Genomic DNA, 25,962 nt, shown 5'->3' on the forward strand with positions numbered 1-25,962 from the left:
ATATTAGACGCATATATTATCTAATATTTTCTAATATTATTAAACAGATTCCGTGTTGATAATTCTGAAAGAAATTAATTATAATTTAAACTTGATTTTAGGAAAGAATTATAAATTAATTTCTTTCAGAAATTCTAATTATAATTAATTCTTACTAAAATCAAGTTTAAATTATAATTAATTTTTGGCGAAATATATGTCTTTGGCAAAGCGCTCTGTGAATGCATTTTTATTATATTATACATTTCGCCAATTTTACTGGTAACGCGATAAGTTTTCCTTGATGAAAACAACAGAAAAATTATTAAAGAAAAGAATAGTTTCGCAGGAATTGAGGCTCCTAAATTAAGTTCCGCGAGACGTTTCGATGCGATTCGACTTTGCTGAATTCGATCGATTTAATGACGACCTGTTTATCCCGACAGATATTTTTTCCTTTTTATGCGATGGCTTTTTTAAAAATGCTCGTCGCCACTTACAATAGTTTATAATCTCCTTTTTAATCCTTTCACCTAGTTTAGCACGACGGCAGCCTTAATTAACAGCGCATGTGAAATCTTCTTTTCTTTCGACTTTTCACATTTGACAGCTGTCAGTAATCGTAATTATTACAATCATTCAATCAACAGATTATTGTTTCTTGTTACGTTAATAACAAATATATATCATTATTTTTACTTTCTAATTATTATTATCCATTTTCACATTTAGTGAAAAGAAAGAGAAAACTTTTAAAGAGATTACAAATTTCATGCAATTAACTGAATTAAACGACAGAATAAAAAATAGATATAATGTGCCATATATAGTTTACGCGTCAAACTTTTAAATATATTATTCAATATTTATAATAAATTTATAAGTATAATCTAAAAATTTTAGAGTTAATTTTGCTATAAATTTTTTTTTATATAAATATTAAATTTTTCTTTTACAAATAACTGATTAATTTAAAAAATATAAAAATTATTGTTTGCTGTTCCATCTTATCTTTCTATATTATAATATTTTTAAGAAAGATGAAAGAAATTTTATTAAGTCTATAATGCGTAAAAGAATCTATTTGTTGATGATTCTTTCTTCAATTCAATATTGGTAAAATTGGACGTTCGCGAAACGAGAACTCGTCGCAGTTTCATCGCTCTTCTTCAATATAAAGTTAAAAGTCGATTCGCCAAAAGGAGAGACAGGGAGTCACGGCTAAGAAAGTTAAAAAGTTGAATGGCTGCGGATACATCGTGTGCAACACATCCGTAAAAGTTCGAGTGTACGGTTACCTCAACAAATCAGCTGTACCGCTTCGCAGATATTTCAAGTGCGAGAAGCAAATTCTTTCCAGTATTTATAGATGTGCATGCGAACGCGATATGCCGGATTAAAGTTACCCGAGGAAGAAAATACAAAGATCATCTAATTATGTCTGATTATCTTCGCGTGTTCCCTTTACATTTATCATTTTAAAAAAGTCATTTACAAAAAATAATTTCTTCGAATAAAATCGTTGATTCGTTAATTTTTAATTCGAGAGATGTCGACATTAAATGATAGCTGGAACTTTATTTTTCTATCAATGAAACTTATTTGTGGAAACACAGATCTTTTTTCTTCTGTATAAAATAGTTTCTTATAGACGCTAAATTATATACAGACTATTTTTATTTTTTATTAATTCCACGACTAACGAGAAAATTAAATTTTTCCCCCATTATTCTGTTTGCAATAATTTTAATGTCGTATCAATCGAAATAAATTTAATTTTGATAAATTTTTTGTAATTTTCAGCAAAGCAGAAGAACTTTGCATTTCCATTCCAACAAATGAAAAATACGAGATTCCGAAAAACACTTTATGATACAATCTAGACACGGAGCTACGTCGTTTCTCTCTCGGTATAAGCTCGAGTGATTCGCCGTTAAGGATCCGAGACTTGTGCAGAAATCGCGGAACTTTCGGCCGGTTCAACGACTAAACCGGAAACCGCCGGCCGTCCATCCGGGACGAAGTTCCCCTATCGCATACGGAGCAATCAGCCGGGAAAAGCGGAGAGGGCACCGAACACTCGCGCAGAAACCTCGGTGGCAGACATGCAACCATCAGCAACAAGTAAGACCTTTATAACACGATGATCAGGCTCGGGCTTATACATACGTTGTGCCTTCTCGTTCCATCCAGACCGACCGACTCTTCGTTACTTTACCAATTTGCCGCGTATACACGGAATTCACTTAAGTCGACTTAGCCGCATCGCTCGTTCACGTGGCGACGTGATCTAAATTGCACCGTGCGAGTGTAACACGCGTGTTCCTTAGCAGAGGAAAATCCTCTCCCTCTTCCACCCCTGGTGCTCTGATTGATGCAAGAAGCGAAACTCATTCCTGGCTCGATATAGTTGGAAGAAATAGAGATAGTTCGATATTATTTATAATTTATATATTTTATATTATTAATATTATTTCGTATTTATTACTTATAATTTATAAATATGTATTATTAGATGATTTCGCGAATTGATTCAAACAACCGCGAATTGAAAAAATATCAATTTAATTTAAAAAATAATACAAAATATACAAAATAATAATACAAATAATAAAATAATAATAAATACTAATATAATAAAAATATAATATAAGTCAATCTCATTGTGCGATTTTAAGAAAAAAAATCGTAATGCTAAGAATCGTGGAATAAATTTGCGTCAGCTTTATAAACGTATACACTACTGATATTGGCGAGCGCGTAAACTATATACGTAAAAAATACCGTTTCTGTTAATTCATTCAACTGAAAAGTATGTCATTTCAGTTTTATGACGCTTAAGTAGCATTTTGTGTTCAAAGCATCGAACAGCATGAAAATCCGTTTCAGAACGGTTGGTGTTCGTGACTCGAAAGTAATCAAAGTCACGGAGGTAATCGTGCCTGCATAGCTAAGCTTTGATAGATCTTAAATAAAGATACCTATATATATATATAAATATATAAAATATGTAATAATATATGTTAAAGTATAAATAATATAAAAAATAAAATAATCTTATATCGAACTCAAATCAAATGTCAGTTCCAAGCAACGTTTATAAATGTTCCAGGTTCTCTACTGTTCTAATTGCACCAAAAACATACCTCATTAAGCATCGTAGAGCATTATTAGAGTCTTTGAGAGATGTAGCCATTAAATTAGAAGCGTAGACGTAGTAGCGGGCACCGGAAGGAAAGGGGGCGAGGAGATTGGAAAGAAGGCGCGGGGAGAAAAATATCTCGGTTATGATTACGGGTTACCGGGTGGCGGGGGTCGCCCCGACCACGACCCCCTTTTACCGACGCTACCGCTGCCGCGTATTAATGCGATACACGATAGCCCTGGTGGCTATTAAATAAAAAATATGAGAGCAAAATGGCCGCTTTCGCGCGGCGATACGTCACTGAGAGGCGTGATTTGTACCCGAAGTCCGAGTTGCGCGCCGGGGTAAAAATTGGCCGATCTCCACGACCACCGAAAGGGGGGACCGACCGACAACAGACGCGGGGGCCCCCGTTAGGAGCGAATTTCGCCCGCAGTGCTGTATCAACGACATAATGCACAGGTTCGTTGCATTTTGATCGGCTTTATAACAAGTAATTTCGCGGCAATACGTTCCATTTCGTACGACCGGCTTTATTGATAGGCACCTTGGTCGTCCTTGACGCGTCTTCCGAATTTCGACGAGATGTATGCAAGTCGATATATGAACCTCGCGAATTTCTCAACCGATTTGGAATCAAAAATTTCGCATTAAAAAATTGGACTCTGTTTTCTTGTAGAAACTTTGACAATTTTCCATCAGAGTCGTGTGAAGATTAAATTTTTAATTAAAATTGAATTGATGAAATCACTTTGCATTCTTCTTAGAAGTTTTATTCGCGGAAGTTTTTACTCGCAACTGTTGCATAGGCATACATATATGCATATGTATAATAAAATACATTTTACAAGAGTATTCGCCATATTAGCGAACTCGACGACAATTTTCCACTTTTCGCTGATCGAGCCTGTCGCAAATAATAACAGTGCACCCTGACGCGAAAAAACCTGGCCGATCGCTTAAAATTTTCTCGTAGAGTATCTAAAAAAAATCCATTCGAGTTTCATAAAGGAATGAAAGCTGAGGAGCCGCGTTCGCTGCTCGACGGGGAACCCCCCGTCGCGTATCGTGCGCGTTCGCGCCGGGTGATAATTTCCGAGAGACGACAGAAACGGATTGGCGAAGTATGTTTCGTTCAACGATTGAAAAATCCGATCGACCGCGCGGCCACATAATCAGCGTTTCATTCGTTTGCATTAGGGAAAATAGCGCTTTGCATCCAGCATCATGCCGATTCACCTAAGAAATTACACAAGCGTTGCGTAAGTCAACACTATATAAGCCAGTATTATATTAAACCGATATGAGAAGTCAGTAATTAAATTCTTGAAATAAAATTCTTTAATATAGTTTATTAAAAAGTAAGAATAATTTCACGTAAAATATATATAAAAATATATGTAAATATTATTATATCTATATATTTTATATATATAATAAATTAGATACATTTTTATTCATGCGAGAAGTAAAATAAAATTTTATTTTTGTAATTAAAATATGATATTTTGATCGTTGTTATTTTCTCGATTTTCCGAATCGCGGCTCCTCGTGAGCGGATCCGCGAAAATGGCGGTGTTTATTGTGGCGAATTACCGGCACGATGGTTTCGTGTCGAGTTGATCGAAGAATGCTTTCGGTCTGCTTAGAGCTTTTACGTCGGAGAGATTCAGGAGAAACGATTTCTCTCTTTTTTCTCTCTCTCCCTCTCTCTCTGTCTTTCTTACCCCCGTCTTCGTGGCAGAAGTGACGAAAAAGGGCAGTAAACGTTTTACGCGAGGAAACTTTCGTAGAAGTAATGTATCCGCATACCCCGTTTAGAGAATAGTAAGTATTAAGTAGAAAGGTACCTCCTTGCACGCTACTCACGAAAAACGATACTTTAACGCGGTTAAAAGTCCGTGTATTTGATTTCAGTTGTGTTTCTTAAATATTTCAGTATTTAGCACAAAGAAACTTGTTTCGCATGTCTCTGCATAAAGTTATCGTCACGATAGAAACTGTGTTTTCTGGTAACAATTTTCCACGAATGTAATTCGCCAAACAAAAATTGTTGAAATACTAATTGCTATAAAAGAAAATTCGTCAGCAATGAAATTAAAAATCCTTTTGTTATAGCACTAGTAATTTACAAGACAATATTAATCAACTATTTATGAATACGAGTCATCAACAGTGTTTGTCGCATTAAAAAAAGTATCAAGTTTATATTTAGGATTAACAATGATTTTTAATTGCGGTATAACTCTACAAGAGCGTAATTCTTGGAAGAGATCCCATTATAGTCACTCTTCGTGCGAATTTGCCTTTTGATGCTATAACGATGCATAACAGCAATAAATTCAAATTAAAAAATTGGATATAAACACTGCAATAATAAACGCTATCTAAACCAGCATAGTTTCCAAGCCCAGAAGTATTTAATAAGAATATTCATTACACACATTCTCGGCGAAACACATTAAAGTAAATGAATTAAATTTCAGAGGGACACACATCTTTTATCCAGTCTCTCTCGAACAGCATCAGAGGACATTTAATAAAAAAGAAACCTGCCTAATATTTTTTAATATCTTCAATATTTAAGTTAATATTAAATAATATATATATTTAACAAAATGAAGAAAAAAGATGCGTTCTATGACTAAGTAGAAATATTTAAAAGTTAATAAATTATGATTCTCAAGAGTTAATTTTTTTTTCGTAGAAGTTAAATTTTTACCAGCATCCATATACATCTCGAGACAAATTTGCACCTATGAAAGGGGCGGGGGATTCGAAAGGGAGAAAGATGGGGCACGAGGGAATGATGTATACGCAGGGAAGAAACAGGCGTTGATATGATGCTGTGTAACTCGATAGACGCGAATTCTTCCCCGCGAGACAAGACAAGGGGACGACGTCGTGTCGTATCCAAACGAGTCGTTCCCTCAATCGCGGCCCGTTGCCCCCTGCCTCCTCGGTCATTCCGGTCGCGATGCGCGGCGTTTAATTGGGGGGAGAGAGGGAGAGAAGAGGTATAAAAATCCGATCGCGTTCAGCCGTAATTTCGTAGATGCCTCGTGGTGGCAGCCAGCTTGTCATAAACCGGATTTACCGTCGGGGTTCGTAAAGTTTATGAGGATCGGCGAAACGGTATATAGCGGGTGGAAAGGAGAGACGGCGCTGTGCGCGAGGGGGAGGGAAAAGGGGGGAGGAAGAAGAGGTCAACAGGGAGTCGAGGGAGAAAAGACGTAAGGGAGGAAGAGGGAAGGTCCTGGAAAGTCGGTGTTTCACGGAACTCGCGCGAATTGTATTAAATATGTTATTGATATACGGAGTCGAAGGGGAGGATATATTGGCGTAAGGTGAACTACCCGGAAACCGGTAATTTCAAAGGTTCAAAGAACACGAAGAGACCCTGGGAAAAATCAGTCGTAATGTGCATCGTCCATTTTCATAAATCGATATATATCGTGTCTGGAAGAGAGACGCGTCAAATTGCAATCAAAATTCTTTCGATGTAAAAAATCATAGAATGAATCAATCAAAAATAATGTATAAACTGATACATGGAATTATTTATAATTTATAATATATGGGTATAAAAATATTTATAATTTTTTATATTTATAATTTACAAGAAATTATTATTTAAGTCCAAGTTAATATGTAATACGAGAGTGGAAACCCTAAGAAACTACGAAATATAAATTTTCTCAGTTTCCTCACCGCGTAATGTCACATCAACGTGGATCCACGTCGCTCACGTCACTTTGACGTTTCGCGATTCGAGGGCGGTCCGAGAGGCGCGTGTCGCTGGTTGTCGGAGGCCCGTTCGGGAATTAGCTCCGGGCGTACAAGGGCGTACGTAACGCAATTAACGAGCCGACAATTAATAACCCGGCGTTATAGATGCCGGGCGGGATCGTTCGATCGCGCATGTCTGATCCCGAGTGCCTGTGCATGAAATCGCGCGTACGCATACTTCGTATAGGTATATGTAAGTGTAACGCACTGGGCCCTAACCCTTCTCGCTCCATCAGCCTCCTCTCCGCTCTTCGTCTCTCTGTTTGTCCCCTTCTGCCCCTCACCCTTTCTCGCGTCCCTTTCCCTCGCGCGCGCACCTAAAACGCAGGAAAGGGAACGTAATAGCCTTGCATGATACACAGCCATTAATCCGTGTATATACCCTTCCATACTTTGGAGGAATAGACACCTCGTACGCCTCGGTTTCATAGCCGGTTCATCAGCCGGATATCTCCCTGCTTTCTTTCCCTTTCTCTCTCTCTCTCTCTTTGCCTCTTCTCCCGCTCCTTCCTGTCTCTTCTCCTCACTACCGATGATTTAATTTCGGCGCAAGCCTCTCCCTTCGCTACGATGCAATTTGAGACTTTTATATCGTACGAATCAATCGATTTTATCGAAACAAGTGTATGAATAATTATAAGTGTTTGAAAAAAAATTAATTCAAAGGCACACGTTCTTGTAATTGCCTTACATATATTTTTTATTTGACATATTATAAATGAAGCTAATTTTTGTTTTCTTTAAAGTATCAAAAAATCGATATACTAGAATCATTTTCTATTTATTATTATATTAATTATTAATTATTTTATTTTTCATTATCGTTATCTATCCCCAGAAAATTTGTGTTTCATAAACTTTTCTTTTCACCATAACGAGAAATGTCCGATTTGACATAATAGACTTTTTATTTCCGAATTACCGAATTGTGATCCCCACGTTTCTATTTTCGTCGTATCATTCGCTTCGCTATATTTCATCGAAATAATATACGAAAAGCCCATCTGCAGTTCTACCCATCAAACATGACGTCCAATCGTATCGTTTCCCTGACAGACAGTTCCAATCACGGATCGTCATTCGGTAGCACGCCCGTTTCTCTTCTCTTCTGCCTCCTCATTCATCTCTCCATCTGTCGTGCACACACACACACACACACACACATACATACACAACAATACCCCACTAACCGTCGATCAATCGTGAATCGTATATGGTGCTCGTGGCAGGTGAATGTATCGCGCAGATAATATCTATCGCTCGAAATGGAGTCGATCGTTTGTAATCGCTGAGTTATCATATCGCGGTTGATTGGTCCTTGGACTAGAGATTAGAATCGATAATTTGAACCGGCGATCCTTTTTCTCTTTCTCCATTTACGCGGATTGACATAATGACCCTCTACGTAAGTGCCGTTTAAGAGATAGGTATCGCTTGCGCGCACCGAATGTGCTGTAGAGAGGATTGCAATAGTTTAATTTCAATCAAAATTTAATATAAATTTTATATAAATAAATTGAAAAGGGAAGAGTCTAGAATTCCGAAAAAGTATCAGTAAAAAATATATATGACAAGAGAGTTACAAGTCGAAGAGTTATTAAATATAAGGTTTGATGTGTACATATATATAAACTCGATATTTGGCAGTAAGGGGTGTAAGTATAAATATACAGGGTATATATGTATATATGTAAATATATATATTGCCAACCATCAGCCATAACTCGCGATGCAGGCAGTCCTGTTACCAAGGACTTTAATATATCGCCCTGCAAATCGGTTAAATATTTCACGCGGCTCTCGTCACTGCATCGTTTATTTATTTTTATTTTTCAAGCGTACCGATCAGCTGCGAGAGATGAATTTCTCCGCCACGGTCGGTGAATTGAGACGATCGATCGAAAAGGGCGAGGAGGAAGCAGGTGTGTGTGTCTCTCCTCGCCACGGCATCGCGATAATGATATGGGCGCGCGTATGCATTTTTAAAATTCTGGTGCGTCTAAATGAGAGATCGTAAATACGGGCTGTTCTACGTAATGAGCGTTCCAAGTACTCACCTGTAGGAACATTTCGCCGTCGAGGTGATGATGGTCGTAAGCAGCGAGCGCTGCGAGCTCCCTCGCCCTGTAGTGCGAGTCGTGGTGTGAATTCTCCTCTTTATCCTTGTGCATCACCACTGTAACAAAAAAATAAAGCGAATTATGAAGAGACGAGTGTTTGTGGTAATGTCGAGCAAGTCAGTTAGCAATTTGTCGAGGAAAGTGTTCCTGATTGTGCTTACGATCTGTAAACTCATATTTTAAAAATCGACACTTTCATTTCTTCGACAAAACATTTTTTTATTTTTCCTCGAGAGATTTGTAATATAATTAAGTTGATCTGCTTTTCTTTCCTTAATTGCATGAGTTTATAATAATAATTGATATTCTATAAATGTATTGCTTTTAGTTGCTTTATAATAAATAAAATGAATAGACTTAAATATTTTTTTAAATATTTTAATATTTCTTATTATAAAAATAATTAAATATTTTAATTGATTTTATAATTAAAAATAATTATTATAAAAAATATATCAGCTATTTATTTTATCCTTTTATTTTTCTTTGAGAGACTTATCATATAATTAAATTAAACTGTTTTCCTTTAAAAATAAATATATTTATAAATATATTTAAAAAATAAATAAAAATATAATTATAAAAATGCACTGGCTATCTATTTATTTTAATAATAAATAATATCCGTACTGTATGATTTTTGACGATTACACGTAAGATCGTCTCTACGTTGATCGAGCTAATTTCTAACGTTCTCTTACAGTCCCGTCTCATCTCGAAATGGCCAAAGTGCAAAAAATGACCACTCCCGTATCGTGAAAAAAAGTCGCATTAACGCGCCAGTACACACAATGTTGTGTACAACAAAAACCATCGAGAAAGAGAGAGCAGGATAATTTCGACGGTGCAATTAAATTTCAATCAGGCGGTCTCGTGGTGTACTCGTCCGCGAATCTTCATAAAATTCTCCCTCGCCCCCGCATCTACCTCTCTCGCCTTTTTTATCACGTCGACCACAAATCACGGGAATGATTAGAGAGTTAAGTCGACGATCCATCGTTTCTTGACACAAAAATATGAAAACGAGAAATCATAATCACCTTTAGAATTTCTTTATTCCGCGGCAACACGTAAATTTTCTTGTCAAAAAACGATGCGATTAATGATTATTTTAAATTATTCTATATACTTATAAGTACTAAGTGAAACAATATTTCTCTTTGCTATATAATGTATCCATATTATATAAATTAAATTATATTCATAAAAATTAAAAATAAAACTAAGATAAGAGACATTTGGGCGCGATGACATTTCGGTCTGCATTTCCAAATTATTTAATAAAAAAATAAAAGTTTGAAACAATTTGAAAACATCTTATGCCAACAAAAAGGAGATCAAAAATATACGATAATCGATTTATGGGCGACGTGAATGATTCTTCATCGACGATTTTAGATCTCGATTGGAGATTACACAGCCGGCAAAAAATGACGAGAAAATTTATATCCTATAGAAAATGTCTTCTTAAGAGCGAAGATGTGTATTTTCGATGCTCGGTCTAGTCGATAATCGGTCTCGAAGCACATAAATTCGCGATGCTTTATTAGTTACGCGATATGCGTTACATTGACCGATCGGATTAAAAGTCATTAAAGTCAGCCGTATAACGCACCGAATTCGTTATCAGATTTATCATATTATACGCTGTACGGTCGATTATAGTTTGCAGATTTTTCTGAAAGATTAAACTGACGAGAGACGACGTCGGCGAAGGGCAACTGAAAGGGCGACGGACACTTTTTGCCGTTGTGCAAATTTATGTTTCTCAGCTACAACGATAATTAAGGCAATTACTGTCAAAAATATAAATTTGTCCGACGTTTTTATCTAGATTCGATGATCCATATCAGCATTCTTCGTCGTATTTAAAAATCGATAAGCAGTCCTTATTTCAGTTTGAAAAGCTTAAGTCACCATGCAATGCCTAATATATTTTTATTATATTGTTATATTGTATATTCGAGTTTCTATATCTGAGAAGCGCAGAAAGTAATCCAACATGTGTATGTATATATATTGTATATATATTATTTTATAGATTATTATTTTGTATATTATTTTATGAACAAGTTTCTATCTAAGATCGTGAATTTTATTTAAAAAAATACACATATTTATTTTTATTTCGAAAGAACGCGTGTGGTTATAAATCTTTGTGCACTTAACTACAGATTTATGATATATTTATTATGTATATTATATTATATATAATTTATTAAATTATGTATATATTTGTTATAGATTTATTATATATTCGTTAATCTCTGGCAATGCTATAAATTATATTACGGGTCGTGATGTAAATCTAGAGCGAAAGTTTTGTTTCGCCCAGAGTTGAAGCGCCGCCGGTGACTTTAACGCGACCGGTTTATTATTTAACACGACGTTGGTCTCATGTATTCTAATTACGGTGTGCATATTAAGCAGAAGGCAAGCAGGTGTATGGAACTGTAACAGATCGACGGTGTGTATTATAGGGTTTAAGAGGAAGTGTCGTTCACATCCTGTCACGTACGTAACGCCGTCGTTCTCTGAACCTGTCGTTAATCCGCGTTTGCGCTTAAGTTGTTTGGGGCATCGACGGTCTTTCTTGGATCTTGGAAGAGAAAGGGAGTGAGCGTGCAACGTAAAAGTTTTAACAAAATTCGATACGTTCTTATTACATCGTGTAAATAATAAGTCACGGATGCGAGATGAATTAGGTCGTAAAGAAAGCATTTGTATAAATATGCTGTGTTTAATTGTGCTTATCTTCCAATTAGATGTACCTATATTTAAATATAGATAAATATATGCATAGAATCTTTATCCTATATTTTATTACTCGTTTTAATTATCGAAATAATATTTAAGTATTGCGCTTAATTTGAAGCGAAAATAAATCTTATTAATATCTCATTTACAAGTTCGATCTAATTAAATTCCATTCATTTATTCATGAATGATTAACAATATTTGTTCATATCTTGAATTTCGAGCCTATTTTTGTTACTTGATACGCGATGACAGATGACGAGACGTTTCTGCCTTTCAATCGCTATATCTCGCGATATTTAATCGAAGCTTTGTTCGATTATTCATCCTTCCCTTCGGAAATCCATTGATAAGCGACTTGTCTCATCTCGAGAAGAAAATTCAATTCTACCTCTCGACAGGTGTAATAAGATCATCCTACAGCCTCGAGATCCGAGAGCGATCGATGCGCGTTTCACGAGCTAATAATCTTTCGCGAAGGGTTTAATATCAAAAATGTATCAATGCACGCGCGAGAGATGCGCCGACGGCTTGTGCATAAAGAGTGATGCACGCGATGCACGTATATGCCACGCGACCCTTTGCGACTGCACGACTGATCCGGATGATCGGAAGAATAATTTAGAATATAGATAATTTATTTATATTAAATTGAGAATTATTTAAAAAAATATATATTTGTAATTTATTTATATTAACGCTGCAATAAGAAATCAGTAAATTTACCAATTTTATTATAACTTTCATGTAACCACGTTCTTCTTCTTTCTGTCGCAACGTAAAACTAAAATGCGTTAATAAATTTCGGACTTAAACGGCGTTTAGTAGTGTACAAGGGAGATATATACGAGAACAGAGCGATGGTTGGATCGTAAATACTGGCACGCAAGCGACTCGTCGTGCCACGTGACTTTCTGTGACAGGATCCATTAGAACGACCGTCAGAATGACCGCAGGATGCGCGAATTCGCGGCTATCTCGGGGCTGCACGTGCGTCGATCAATTCGATTTTCGATTGCCGCGGATCCGGATGGGGCCCTTCATTCGGGCCTAATGGCCATGTCTAATGTTTCCCGAGACAACGGTTTCTTCGCGCAAGGAATCCGCGGCAGGATGTTTGCAGTTACAACGAAAGCGGAAAGCGGAAATGTCCTTGCAGGATGTGTGCCGAATGGTGCAGAAGGTTTTTGCCGGGGCTTCTTAGAAAATAAAATGGAGAAAGATATATACAGGGCATCTACTCAAATCTTGTAAAAAATTTCTTGAGAATTCTCTGATGTATAATAAATTTTTCTATTCTAAGAAACAAAATAATAGTTAAATAACATTTATAAAATATTTCAAAAAACACAAAATAAATCTTAATATCTATTTTTTTAACACATATAATGTACACATATAATGTACATAAATATTTTGCTAACTTGACCAATCAGCTGATTTTCAACCGCTTGCAATATAAGAGTAAAATTATCAAAGACACATTTTTGAAAAATTCCATCTCAATAAAATTCTATGAGAATTCCCGGATTTTTCGAGATAAAAAAATCCTTGACACTCTCCGGTTTCTCTGTTTTTTCTAAAGAATGGACACCCTGTACTGTAGCGCAAAGTTAAAGCAACATGATAAAAAAAACATCATTTATACAATGTGTATGATATTCTAGTCAGCAGATTTGATATTTCAAGTAGACAAGATACGCGCACGTGCTCGCGAAGAAGAAAAAGCGTTGTTTAAAGACCGACTTTGCAATCATTATCGCGTAAAATTTTAATAGAGAGGGAGAGAGAGAGATGTTAACTTAATTCCCCCGTGTCTTGTCATATATATAATCACACTTAAAACGCGATTATATATCGATAACGCGGAATCCAACAATAGCCACCGGCGGAGTAAAAAAAAAAAATAAAAAATAAAAAAAGGATACGCGAACCTCACCGGAAAAACGCACGTGGACGCGGGGTGACAGGCGCAATCGTCGACGCGATAACGTGACAAAAGAAAAAAGAGGGAGAGAGAGAGAGAGAGAGAGAGATAGAGAAAAAAAGAACGGAAAATAACGCGACGCGGATACAGAGATGCAATCTCTGAGAATGGAGAACGTGGAATTCTGGTGGAAAGGTCGCGCCATCGCGATGCGCCACGCCGGTGCAATCAACGATAATAATTACACTTCCTCCGGCAAGGTCAGTGTTTATGAACATATATCTATATATGTACAAGCGCCGGAGAGAAACGCAGGAAGTGGCGGGATCTAAAAGCGGAGGTGGAGGCCAATCAGAAACCACCGCGCGAACTTTCAGCGAGAGAGAATGGCGCGAAATGTACCCTGTGTACAGACTTCTCTCTTCTACTCCTGTATTTATAGTCAACCATAGTCAGCCTCTGATCTAACCGAACCTTATCGCCCACGCCAGTTACATATATGTATAATACATACGTCAACGAGCTTTCCTGACGTTGCTAAGTCTTTCTCGCTGGAAATTGGCGTAATTGAATGTGTTATTTTTAGAAATTATTGTCGCCACAAGATGCGACAATTCATCTTCGGTTCACATCGAGATGGAGTACAGCGGTTCGTTATTAAAGTCGCAAGTGTCGGTAGCGTATTATCTTGTAAAAAAGATTTTTTTAATGATCAATATTGAGATTAAAAGCTGCAGATATAAAAAAGACGTCTGAATATAAAAACTACTTTTTAAAATTAATAATATTAAATAAATTTTAAATAAAATTAAAATAAATTAAAATAAAAATTATCTAAAGTAATATTTTCACAAGATATAAAAAATTTTAATTTTTTTATTCGATTAATCAAGAGACAAGAGAATTAATGCAGTCTAAATCTGTATGGATGAACATCTACTACGAATCTTCTCCGAGACTCGGTCCTCCTTGTAATACACAAATCGAGCAAACAAAACGCAAAATCAATCATCCCTGTTATCTCCGTTTCATCGACAAATCCTGTGATTCGAGGACCATCGTTTTATAATTTATAATCACGAAACTACCCCTATGGTCGGGGAATTTCACGCTCTCTCTCTTTCTCTCTTTCTTTTCGCTTGTCAAGAGCCAACGTCAACGACCCGGCTTTCATTAGATCCCGTCCCTGTGATCGCCCTCGGTCGCTTCATTAAGCACCGTCGCCCTCATTTATATAGACGTCTTTGAAGTGCAAATAATGACGCTGCTGCTTAAGGGGCGCCTTTTCCCTCCCTCCCTTTCATCGGTGTGTGACTTGCGTTTTTTACGCACCCTGGCCAGCCAGCCACCGACGTCGACCGCGAAGCCGAGGATAAGTGAACGGTTAAATAAGTGATTATCTTCCGATCGGCATAATCGATCAATGATTGATGGAGTCGGTGTGTCGCGGGACACGACGACGCTTGTATTAAATAATAACGAGCGCGCGCCCAACATTAACTCTGAACGCGCCCGACCACCAGGTAGATTCTTTCCGGATGTCAAGATTTGGGAGTGCTACGTTTGCTTTCTCTCTCGTGTGATTCTCTGAGGAGAGGGAGTGTCACGTGTTCAAATAATGCGCAAACAAATCAGTTCGTAATATGAAAGAAAAATACGATATAAAAATGAGAGAGAGAGATGTTATACGTCAAAACATATTTAAGAAAATCAGACGTAAAATACTGTAGTTTATTAAAATACTATATTTTTAAAATACTATTATAAATACTATATTTTATAAATTATATATATTATTATATATTATTTATAATTATATATTACATATATTATAAAAATACTATTATTTTTAAAATATACTCTACTATATTTTTAAATATACTTTGTATAAAAAAATAGCAACATTCTACACATTTAAAGTTTAATTGATAAAAATCGCGATTCATATATTTTCTCTCTCCTTCTCTATTCCTTTTAACGCAGTATTAACCGGAACTCTATAGTTTCGCGGGATTATGGGGAAGTGACATGGCTGCGAGATCTTTCATGGGCCACATGCAAATGCTGGGGGGATACGCGCAAAGACATTGCACGTCAGGTGCCTACTTTAGGAGTCCTGCTGAGTCAGGAAAGCGCCAGAAAAGAAGGAGCGGGCTTTCGAGGAGGGCGAAAGGTGGCGAATATTAAAGATTAAGCACGAGGCACGCAGATTAGCGTGCTAATACACTTGTTCTTTGCGGCCGGCCGGGGCCGGCAAGGCCGATTGTGTCGCAGAAACGAATGGTCCCCACGATAAGGGAGACGAAGTGCTTTTCGTCAGGTCAGTCTCGTGAGTTTTTAGAGAAACCGTGCCCCCTGTCAGGAGGATGCACTGGCAAAATCGAGGTTCTCTCGAGGATATTTCCCGCCCACCCATGGTGTCTCGAGCAAGCGTTTAATTGAATTGTTTTATTTGTTTATGAAGGATACTTTAAAGTTGAATTTTGAATTTTATTTATGTATAATTTTATATTTATATATAAAATTATTTATAGTATTTCCGTTTTGTACATATTATACGCATTCTGTTAACAGATTATCGTAGACTAAGGGAAATATACATATGTCCAACATCTTTCTGATTTGCATAAGTTTTTTTCTGCTTTCTTTTTTTTCAAGAGATTTATCTCGCAACGATATTCTTCTTCTACGTGATCGGGTATAATAATTAGCTAATTAGCTCAACAAGGTCATTTAGAAGCGTGTTATTAGGACATTATACTTGTAATAAGCTCATTCTGTGCAGACATTAATTTATGTGCGTTTTTACCCTTGCTTTAATCGAGATGCGCGAACGACTAGGAAATATCGTATCTACATAATCACTCCTGCTGCATAAATATTTCTTCTGTTCTCACTGCAATGTTTCTTAAGAGCCTCCCTATCTATGATAATTCTTCTCCCTATCTATGATAATTCTTCTCTTTAACTTTTATGCTATTATAAATTGTAACTTTACATGTTACAGAAAAGCTTTCGTGATACAAAATTTCAAGAAAATTTTAAAAATGTTTTTCTTTCGATTTAAGATTAAAACGGAGCTAAGGCTTTTTTGCAAATTAAAAAAAAAAAAAGTTATTTGTAACTTTCGCTCCGGCAAATCGGAGGAAACGTCGATTATGTCCGACATAAAGTTAATTCGCAGTTTGATAGGAGAAAGAGACAGAGTTTATTAGCCCTCCGTCCGGTTAATGAATGATCGCGGGCGCGTATCGCCGATTGCGAATTTACGGTAACGTACCCCAATTACCGTCCCCGTTTTCTGCATACCACCGGTTGTGCGGCGGAAAAACGTCACAATGTCGGCGGCGACGGCGGCGGTCGTTGCATGTGGATGAACATGCATCGCCAGGAATCTTTTATGGTGCACCACGCACCGTGCAAGGTCGCAGATATATATATACTCGATGTGTGCCCCCTTTACCCCCCTTCTCACTCTCTCTCTCTCTCTTCGCCTACCGCACGATACAGCCACACAGGGATGATTACAGGTATTACTCGAGCCGTGATGATATTGTATGCACACCGAGTGTGTTGTACATCCACTTGTCCATGTGGAAGTGCAACACAGAATTCGGAAGCTTGAATATACGGATCTGCGATAGCGCGAAATTAAGGTTTAAGGTATCGAGGGCTCTCGTTAGGGTTCGGCACTCGCGATTTCCAAACTCTTTTTCGTACTTGGCGATAGAAAAATGGAATGTAAAAAGCGAGGGAATTTTTCACACGTCGCTCTGTGATTAAGAAAAACGTTGTCTTGTTTTACGATGAAGAGAGTGAAAAATAATATCTATTATAATAAAATATAAAATATGTTTGATTAATTTCACCATGCAGTTTAGTAAAATTAATCAAACATGTTTTATATTTTATTGTGATAGATATTGATCAAAGAAATTCTCATAAAATTCTTTCCATATTATCCCACGATTACCATGATTTTCAGGGTAAATTCTCTCAATGTATATACCTCATTAATTTGCTGAGATGTATCTTCAAGTTTACTTATCGAGTGCATTCTGAGATTTATATGAGAGACATCGGAATATATAATTTATGATATACACAGATGACATTTCGCAAGAGTCTAATTAAATTTCGAGGATTCAGTCGCGGGTTAAAAGCGTCATCGACGCGCTTCCACGTTTCCTTTTTTTTCCATACACAAATTCCATCCAGCGTATGATCTGATACTCCGATGGAGGTGGAGGAGAGGAGGGAGACGGCGGTTCAGCAGACATACACCGGGAGACCGGGAGTTTTTATCGAGCCCGAACGGCGGGGCGGCAAGAGAGAAAGAAAGAGAGAGAGTAGTTTTGCAGGCGCTCTTTGGTGCTCGGCGCCGCGCACACAACCATGACGACGCCCCGGTGTATATGTACACACACGGTTGACCGTATATAAAGTAATCCGTCAGACAGAAGCGGGGTGATAATGCATGAGCGCGGTGGCCCCGCCCTATCCCTGTAACCGCGATAAAATCTCTCATTACGCAACGAAACGGACCCTCTGCCCGCTAGACTGTTATCCTTAGACTCCAATAAAGCATACGTATGTGAAAATTTATTTTTGTTTTCGCCCCGCAAGAAAGAGGGAGAGAGAAAGAGAGCGCATGCACACACCGGTCAATCTTTCCGAGGAATCGACGAACGGTGTCGTTCAACCGGAGTTTGTAGCCGATACGCTCACGGTTTTATGGAAAATATCGAAGCCAGTCGCGAATAAAGGAGAGAAAAGATTGCCTTAACCCCTTCTGTCAATGCACAATTTTTCACCTTTTCAATGCATGGATACCCGGGTACCAAGACAATTTTTTTATAGCAGGACATCGAACACATTCTTTCCTGTTATATTATATATATTTATTATATAATATTTAGGATTTTTTCGAATATAAAGGCCCTTTGAATTTTGTTTCGGACGAAGAAAAGTTCCGACATATTTTTAATATTTAAAATTGCTTTGGGTACCTGTTCACTGACAGAAGAGTTAAGCATTATATCAACGCAATAATTATTTGTAATTTAAGAAGGAATAACTGCATTTATTTGTAAAAAAAATCTTTAAAACACTCCCGTTTCTTTTAGAAAAAATTCTCAAGATGTACCATCAATAGGCAGTTGGAGAACATTTTGCACGGAAAATAAAATTCACCTTGATGACACTTTGGCCTGGTATTCGTTATTATTACGGTAACATAGCAAGTGTTATTATGGCAGATTACACGTTAGACGACACATAGTATATTCGCGTATGTGTATACGTTTAAACGACAGCGAACGCAGTACAATTTGTATATACGTATCGCTAATTAACTCGCTAATAGTGAGTCATCGCCGAATCATTAGGTTACATCACGGCGACCGGCATTCTTCGGGTCTGCGCTGATTATTCCGTTTTTATTACGAGTGCCAATCTCTGTTGTTTAATGACAGGAGAAGTCATCTCGTACGAAGAGTCCTTCGTGTGAGTCACGTATAAAACGTTCGTTTATGTCGCAATTCAATTTCAATTCCTAGAGAGAATATCGTCGCGAGGAAAATCTCTCAGGTCTTATTCTCGTATCTCACATTCGAGCCTAATACAACGTGCTAATTAAAAAAAATGTTTTACCACAACAAAACGCACGGATTATAAATCGAATATTATTTTCCTCTCGCAATTTCGCGCGACGACAGATATATGTCGTTGAGTTAATTATCCCAGTCACGCGTTTTATTTACGCGCACAACATGATTTGCTCTATCGCTAATGAAACTTGTACCGGATCAGCCCGGAGGAGTCGTTCAAAAGTACGTATGTAATTACACTTGATGTGCCTCCCGTCGACTTTAACAAGCTTTTCACTTGCCGTGCCTGTGCAAGTGCACAGTAGCCGAGACCAGTTTCAATAACCGGCAATAAAGCATTCTATGCGAAATACGTTTCTCCATCAAGTGCATTTTTAACGACGTTATTTAGCAGCCGCCTATATTAGGCTCTGTCGAGCCCGAAAATTAATTCTAAAGCTAAAGTTATATTATTTTGCGGATTCTTTTCGTATTCTTAATAATAAATAAATTTATAATAAAAAATTTAATTTTAATTTAAAAATTAAAAATTAAATTAATTAAAAAATATATATATATAATAAATAAACTGCAGAATTTTATTCGACACACCTTATTGTGTGAAAAATAATCGACCTACTAAATTAATATAAGAATATTTCGTTTGACAATCTGCGATTACTTTGCGCACAAGACTTTCCGTTAATGTTGTCTTCAAGATTTTAATTGCATTTTGCTTTGTCACGCATATATTTGGAAATACCTTTTCTCGTTATTAGTTGTTATTTTTCTACTATTATTTTACATTTCTTTAACCAATGGAAGACAATGACGATATACGCAATGTTCTCCACTCTCTGACAATAATTACGGATATTATCTAATCATCATGAGATGCATCTGACCCTGAACTCATGAGAAATCCGCGAACCTCGTCTTCGTTGTAATATGCAACGCCAAGTAGCGCTACAACATTGACAAGGATGACGATGACGGGCGACGGCGATGTACGCCTGCATTATTATGCGTCGCATTTCCGGTCCCAGATTACGACTGTCGCGTATCACCTTGACACGGTCCTATCGGCACAGACGACTGCCTGTCGATGATTCCGCATTCGCATGCATTAATTTCTTTTGACAATGAATACTGAATGAGGACGACAAATTAATAAGTTGGAAATAATATATCATGCTGAAAAGTCTCTTTTTTCGTATAAGACAAAAAATTCGCTGTCAACTAGTGTCCTTTCTACTTCAAAGATATTTAAAAATGTAAAGATATTTTTAAATATAAGAAAATATTATTTTTTTAATGTAAGAAAGAGAGAGAGAGAACTAAATATAATATAAAAATATATAGAGATTTTTGTAAAAATATTTCCTATGAAGATATTTTATTCTTTCCATAAAGAAAACAAATATTTTATATCTCACATTCCGTGAAAAAATTACCCCTTGCTAATTAATTTGTTTTTACACTGAATGAGGACGACAAATTAATAAGTTGGAAATAATATATTATGTTAATCTTTTTTTTTTCGTAATAAGATAACTCTAAGTATCTTTTCTACTTTAAAGATCTTTAAAAATATAAAGATATTTTTAAATATAAAAAATATTTCATTCTTTCATAAAGAAAAATATTTTATATCTCACATTTTCTATGGAAAAATTATTTATATTTTTTAACAGAATTACAACACCTCGTCCCTCTCGTCTCCGGCTGAGAGTTGAACCCGAAATGTCTCCATCTCGCATTCCCGAGTACGAGATCAGGACGACTCGTCGTCGGTAGCACGAGACATTTTTCAGGCGGCGACGTTCCTCCGAAGGGCAAATCACATTATAATTAGCGCGTACAGCTGTAGATATAGCACGGGGCAAATTGTATTAATGCATTCCGCCGTGAGGCTTTCTCCCTCCCTCCCTATCTATCTATAAGCTCTCGCTCTCTCTCTCTGTATATACATACACACGATGTATATCCTACGACTTACACGAGGCTGCCCAGCTGTCGGCCGTTCTAAGCGCGGCATATACTGCCCGGCGACACGACACCGTCATTTATCACCGGCGTGCCTCGTGTGGGTTTTCTGCATTACTTAATGAGTTTCATAACCGAATTAAATTTTCGGCCCGCGCACGTCGAGCTGGCCCGAAGCGGGCGGGGCGGGTCTCTCAGCCCCGCGAATACAGGTGAGAAAGAGAGAGATAGAAAGACGGCGACGAGCATCGTTAGAGGCCGCGCTATGGCATTAAATTTGCAAGATTAATCTGTGCCGCCATTAGCCCGGGCGTTCCTGTCGTAGCCGTCGCTCTAAACCGGGCACCAGAGCAGGTGTGTCCCGCTGACGGAGATACGCGAGGTCTCGAGTGTCTCCTCTATTTACGATCGCCGCGGCAAAGATAAGGAAAAACAGTGGATAGATTGGAAAAGCGCGATTTTTTGTCGCGAAATTTTCAGCCATTAATTCTTTCTGTGAGTAGAAAAGGAGAGATAAATTATATCACAGAATTTTTAGGTACACACTGTAAAACAATTTAATAAAAAAATCTCTCTTATTTTCTCCTAGAAATTTTGCGAAATTTGGAGAACTTAAATTGTAATATTTAGATTTAAAAATTTAGAAAATTAATTTTAGAAAATAATTTTAGAAAAAAAATTATGTCGAAAAAATTAAATGAGAAAATAAAAAAATAAACGCAACTAGATCTTAATAACGTGCACCTTACTTTCTCGCACAATTCTTTTTTTGTATAAACCTCTAAATAAAATTTGACTATAATATATATATATATATATATATATATATATATATCATATTGTGTTACATATAAATTATACCATATCACGCGTTAATAAGCGCTCGGAATATCAATCAAGATGTCGACTAAAATTATAATATATAATCTATAAAATTCAGATTCTTCTCATTTTTGCTGATACGAGAATATTAAACGATTCGGTGTCAGTGTTTAATGTATATATATGCATGATTAGATGCAATGCTCCGATCTAACGTCGATAAAATCTGTAATTGCGTACCGTCACTGGAATCACCGCTAATCGCACGATTAAAGCAAGTTAAATTTCTCGTTTTTCTATCCGAGATCGATTACCGTGCATGCTGTATCAACATTTAATGATATATTATATGACTAACGACGCAATAAGAGAGTGTGAAAGTTAATATCCTACGAAAATATATTGCGCACTTTAAAATATATAAATCAACTATCTCAAATTTGTATGTAGTTGAATAATTAATTACATATTTAATGAAAGATTAATTAAGAAGCTTTTATTAGCCACATAAATTACCATTGATAATATAAATTAGAGGACAGAGGATTTATATAATTACAACATTATTTTCAAAATATTACCAATTATTCGTTTAATTCAAATGGTTATAGAAAAAAATTATCAAAAGAGATTAAAAATTCATCATTATTGCATATCATTGTAATATTAATCTAGTTTTATTTGTACAATCAAACTATGTGAAAGAATGCATTTCATTATTTAATTTTCTCGTTCATGATGTGTGTAATGATCACGGCACAGGTTCTACTAATTAAAAATCATCTTAATTTCGGACGACATCACGGAGTTTCCTTTTATGAATCAATTAATCCGGCGAATCGACTATGTCGTTATTCGCTTTGGTTAAGTGCACTCGCGTTTGCCGTTGCACTTGAAGATTACGGTCATTCCCCGTTATTCATCCGTTAATTAAAATCGAAACGAGTTCAATTCCGATCGAATAGTACACGAACATATTGCGCCGCAGAAAGCGGTCTCGAGAGGGAGGATTGCAAGAAATATCCAATTGGCTATAGGAAAATTGCAGTATATATCCTATATATTAACCATTCACTTTCTATAAAGTTAGTCAACGAGGTTGCGTTAGAAGATGTATAAAGAATACAACTTTCTTTGTGCAGAGATTATTCATATTATTACATAATTGTAGTTATCAAATTTATTTGTTATCGATAAAAAAAATCTCCAATCTATACATTAGTCTATTTTCAGCGTGACGATCAAATTTGAAAAAAATTTCTGATACAATAATTCATTTTTTTTTATCGAGATTATATTATATTTATATGTTCGTATTATATTCTTCAATTGATTCGCCACGAAGTAAACCCAGACCAATTTAATGCCTTCAGATGCATCAACAGATTGACAATAATACCGTAATGGGGGCAGCTTTTGTCTCACAGTAAATTTTCCTACTGGGGGTTTGCAAGCGAATGCATCGAATTGGTCAGGATGCAATGATACGATCCTCGCTGTGTAAAATCATTTAGCTCTCCGACCGGCGAGGGGAGTCATGGATCATTGATACCCGGACGAGCCTGCGGGAATCTGCCGCTTCTCGATCTTCCCCTTTTCCCCCTTAGATTCCATTTCGTACCCCATAGTCCCTCGGCCCTTACTTCGTGGATCTAACTAGAATGGATCGCCATAATTTTTCAGCTAAATCAAGTATCCTCGGTCCCCAGGATGTCAGGCCGCAAACGAGCCTGACAAAATACGGAAGGTGGATATGCGTGGTTATCATTTGTCTCGTGTTTTCATGTTCTTGTATGTACATCCGATGGATCCCTCAACGGAAATGTTTCACGCGATTACGGTTTCTGATGCCGAGTAAAAAGCTTCAGAAATGTTCAGAAAATTTTCTTTTCCTATTTATAAATTTTACTTCGCATCACTGGAATTTTTTTTTGCATAAATCGCGGAAAAAGAAATTCAAGAAATTCGAGATATAATTTTATTTCTCACATTATATAGAAAAATTACGAAACTTGAATATAATCTGATCTTGTCCTTTCATCTTCGTATTTCGCGAATATTCGCATCAGCGACGTCCCAAAATCGCGAAATGGGCCGGCGAGGCCGAAAAGCGTGAATCTCGAGGATCGATTCGACGGCCAAAGTTTTATTTAATTAAATGCCGCAAATTAAATTTGTAATTTAATTAGTTTCGTACTTTTTACTTCGCCCCGGGCCGCCGCTGGAAGCTTGCGTGTTCGCCCATACACGTGAAATGAGCGAGAAAGAAAAAGAAAAGAGAGAGAAAGGGAGAGGCTCGGAGGGCTCCGAATTCAAATTAGCTCCGGGGACGTCATATATATGTATATAACCGTAATTTTCTTTTTTCTATTCTGTCATTCGCGATAACCCGCAGTTCGCGGGCATAAACGAAGGCGCTCTCCCGACTCGTGACGTCGTATGGAAATGCAAATAAACGTAAAAAGCACCGGCACCGAACCACCCACTGACATTAACAAGTAGTGCCGATAATTCAGCGGGTCAGCCAGTCAGTATATGAGACTTTGTAGTTAATTGCGCGATTGCGAATCATCGCCGCGCAAATATTTCTCGCTTATACCAATTAATATCGTCTCCTTTTCTCGCATCATTTCTTTAACGTAACGTTGGCTTATAACGAAGGTGCTAAATTGACAATTAATCGAGAGAGAGAGAGAGAGAGAGAGAGAGAGAGAGACCATTTTTTAAAATTCATTAAACTGTGAGAAATATTTTTCAATGTAAAAAAACGCAATTTTTTATATGCATCGTTAAATATTATAACATCCAATGCAATTCAATCAACAGTCAATATATTACGTTTCTAAATATAATAATGTTATGTAATAGTATAATATATTATAAATACTGCATAATACACTTCTACCAAAATTTATTCACAAATGTATATATGTATTTTTTTTAGAAAAATACTATTCATTAAAAGAGAGTGTTCGTTGTATCGTAAATTATTTCTTACATTCTGTTTCGTGTACGCGAGAAAACCGATGACATTACTTTAATTTATGACAAAAGTTCCGCTTTTATATCACAATAAAACTAGATCCCAATAATTTATCGTAATTGAGAGCGATTGAAATCAGGCGAGTTTAATCCGTGGCATTAAATTAAAGCACGCGTTCTCGCAAGCGATTGTTATTTCTTGTCAAGTACGGTCGCAACGAAGCGGCGAATTAATCTTGAGAAATTAATTTCGACGAATAGTTTATTGATTATACGATGCGCCGAGTTATATAGGAGAAACCGTGGATCATTTTAACAGCGCAAGCGCTAAACTGTTATTTACGACAGAGTGTAAAAACTATATCACGGCTTTATTAAGCAAAGCCCGTGTTAGAGAGCGCGGCGAGACTGAAAACACGCCCTCAGTCCGAAATGACTCGAAATGGCGAATGCTTAAGTACTTTACAACCATCTGCAACTCCGGAGAGCAGATGTTTTCGTTAAATAGAGAAAGCGCTCCCAGCGGTGCGTATATAATAAACATTTAAGCGAGAGCTCGCATCTTTCTCCCGTGCAAAGTTAATTTTCGTAGTGCTTCGAAATTAGCGCAATCCTTCAATCACAAGTCAATTCGAAAAGCTATGATTTATCACGGGTCCCTGATTTTTCTTTTAACACTAAGTATTATTTTATATACCTATACATACATATATGCATATAATATAGGTACATCTTATATTTAAGTAGTATATTTTTATATGTATTATAAAATATACATATATTTTTTAACACTGAGTAATTAATAAGTAATCAGAGTAATTTAATATTGAGTATTCAGCATTCAAATGTCGTTTCCTGTATTTAAAT

General features: G+C 36.6%; 1 protein-coding gene across 9 annotated transcripts in view; it reads right to left on the reverse strand.

Annotated features, from left to right (window-relative positions):
• Positions 1–25,962, reverse strand: part of Ss (aryl hydrocarbon receptor spineless) — a 218,423-nt gene that overhangs the window by 41,520 nt on the left and 150,941 nt on the right. For all 9 annotated transcript variants that reach the window (XR_014426963.1, XR_014426964.1, XR_014426962.1 and 6 more), the window contains one exon: positions 8,971–9,089. Coding sequence is in view for 1 of the 9 variants with exons in the window: in XM_083055338.1 (XP_082911464.1) it covers positions 8,971–9,089 (119 nt within the window). In the remaining 8 variants the exon portion in view is untranslated. The remainder of the gene's footprint in view (positions 1–8,970; positions 9,090–25,962) is intronic.

This window comes from Prenolepis imparis, unplaced genomic scaffold (assembly GCF_030444845.1).
Source record: "Prenolepis imparis isolate NDT839.2.m4 unplaced genomic scaffold, iyPreImpa1.0 SCAF_15, whole genome shotgun sequence".
NCBI classification, from domain to species: domain Eukaryota; kingdom Metazoa; phylum Arthropoda; class Insecta; order Hymenoptera; family Formicidae; genus Prenolepis; species Prenolepis imparis.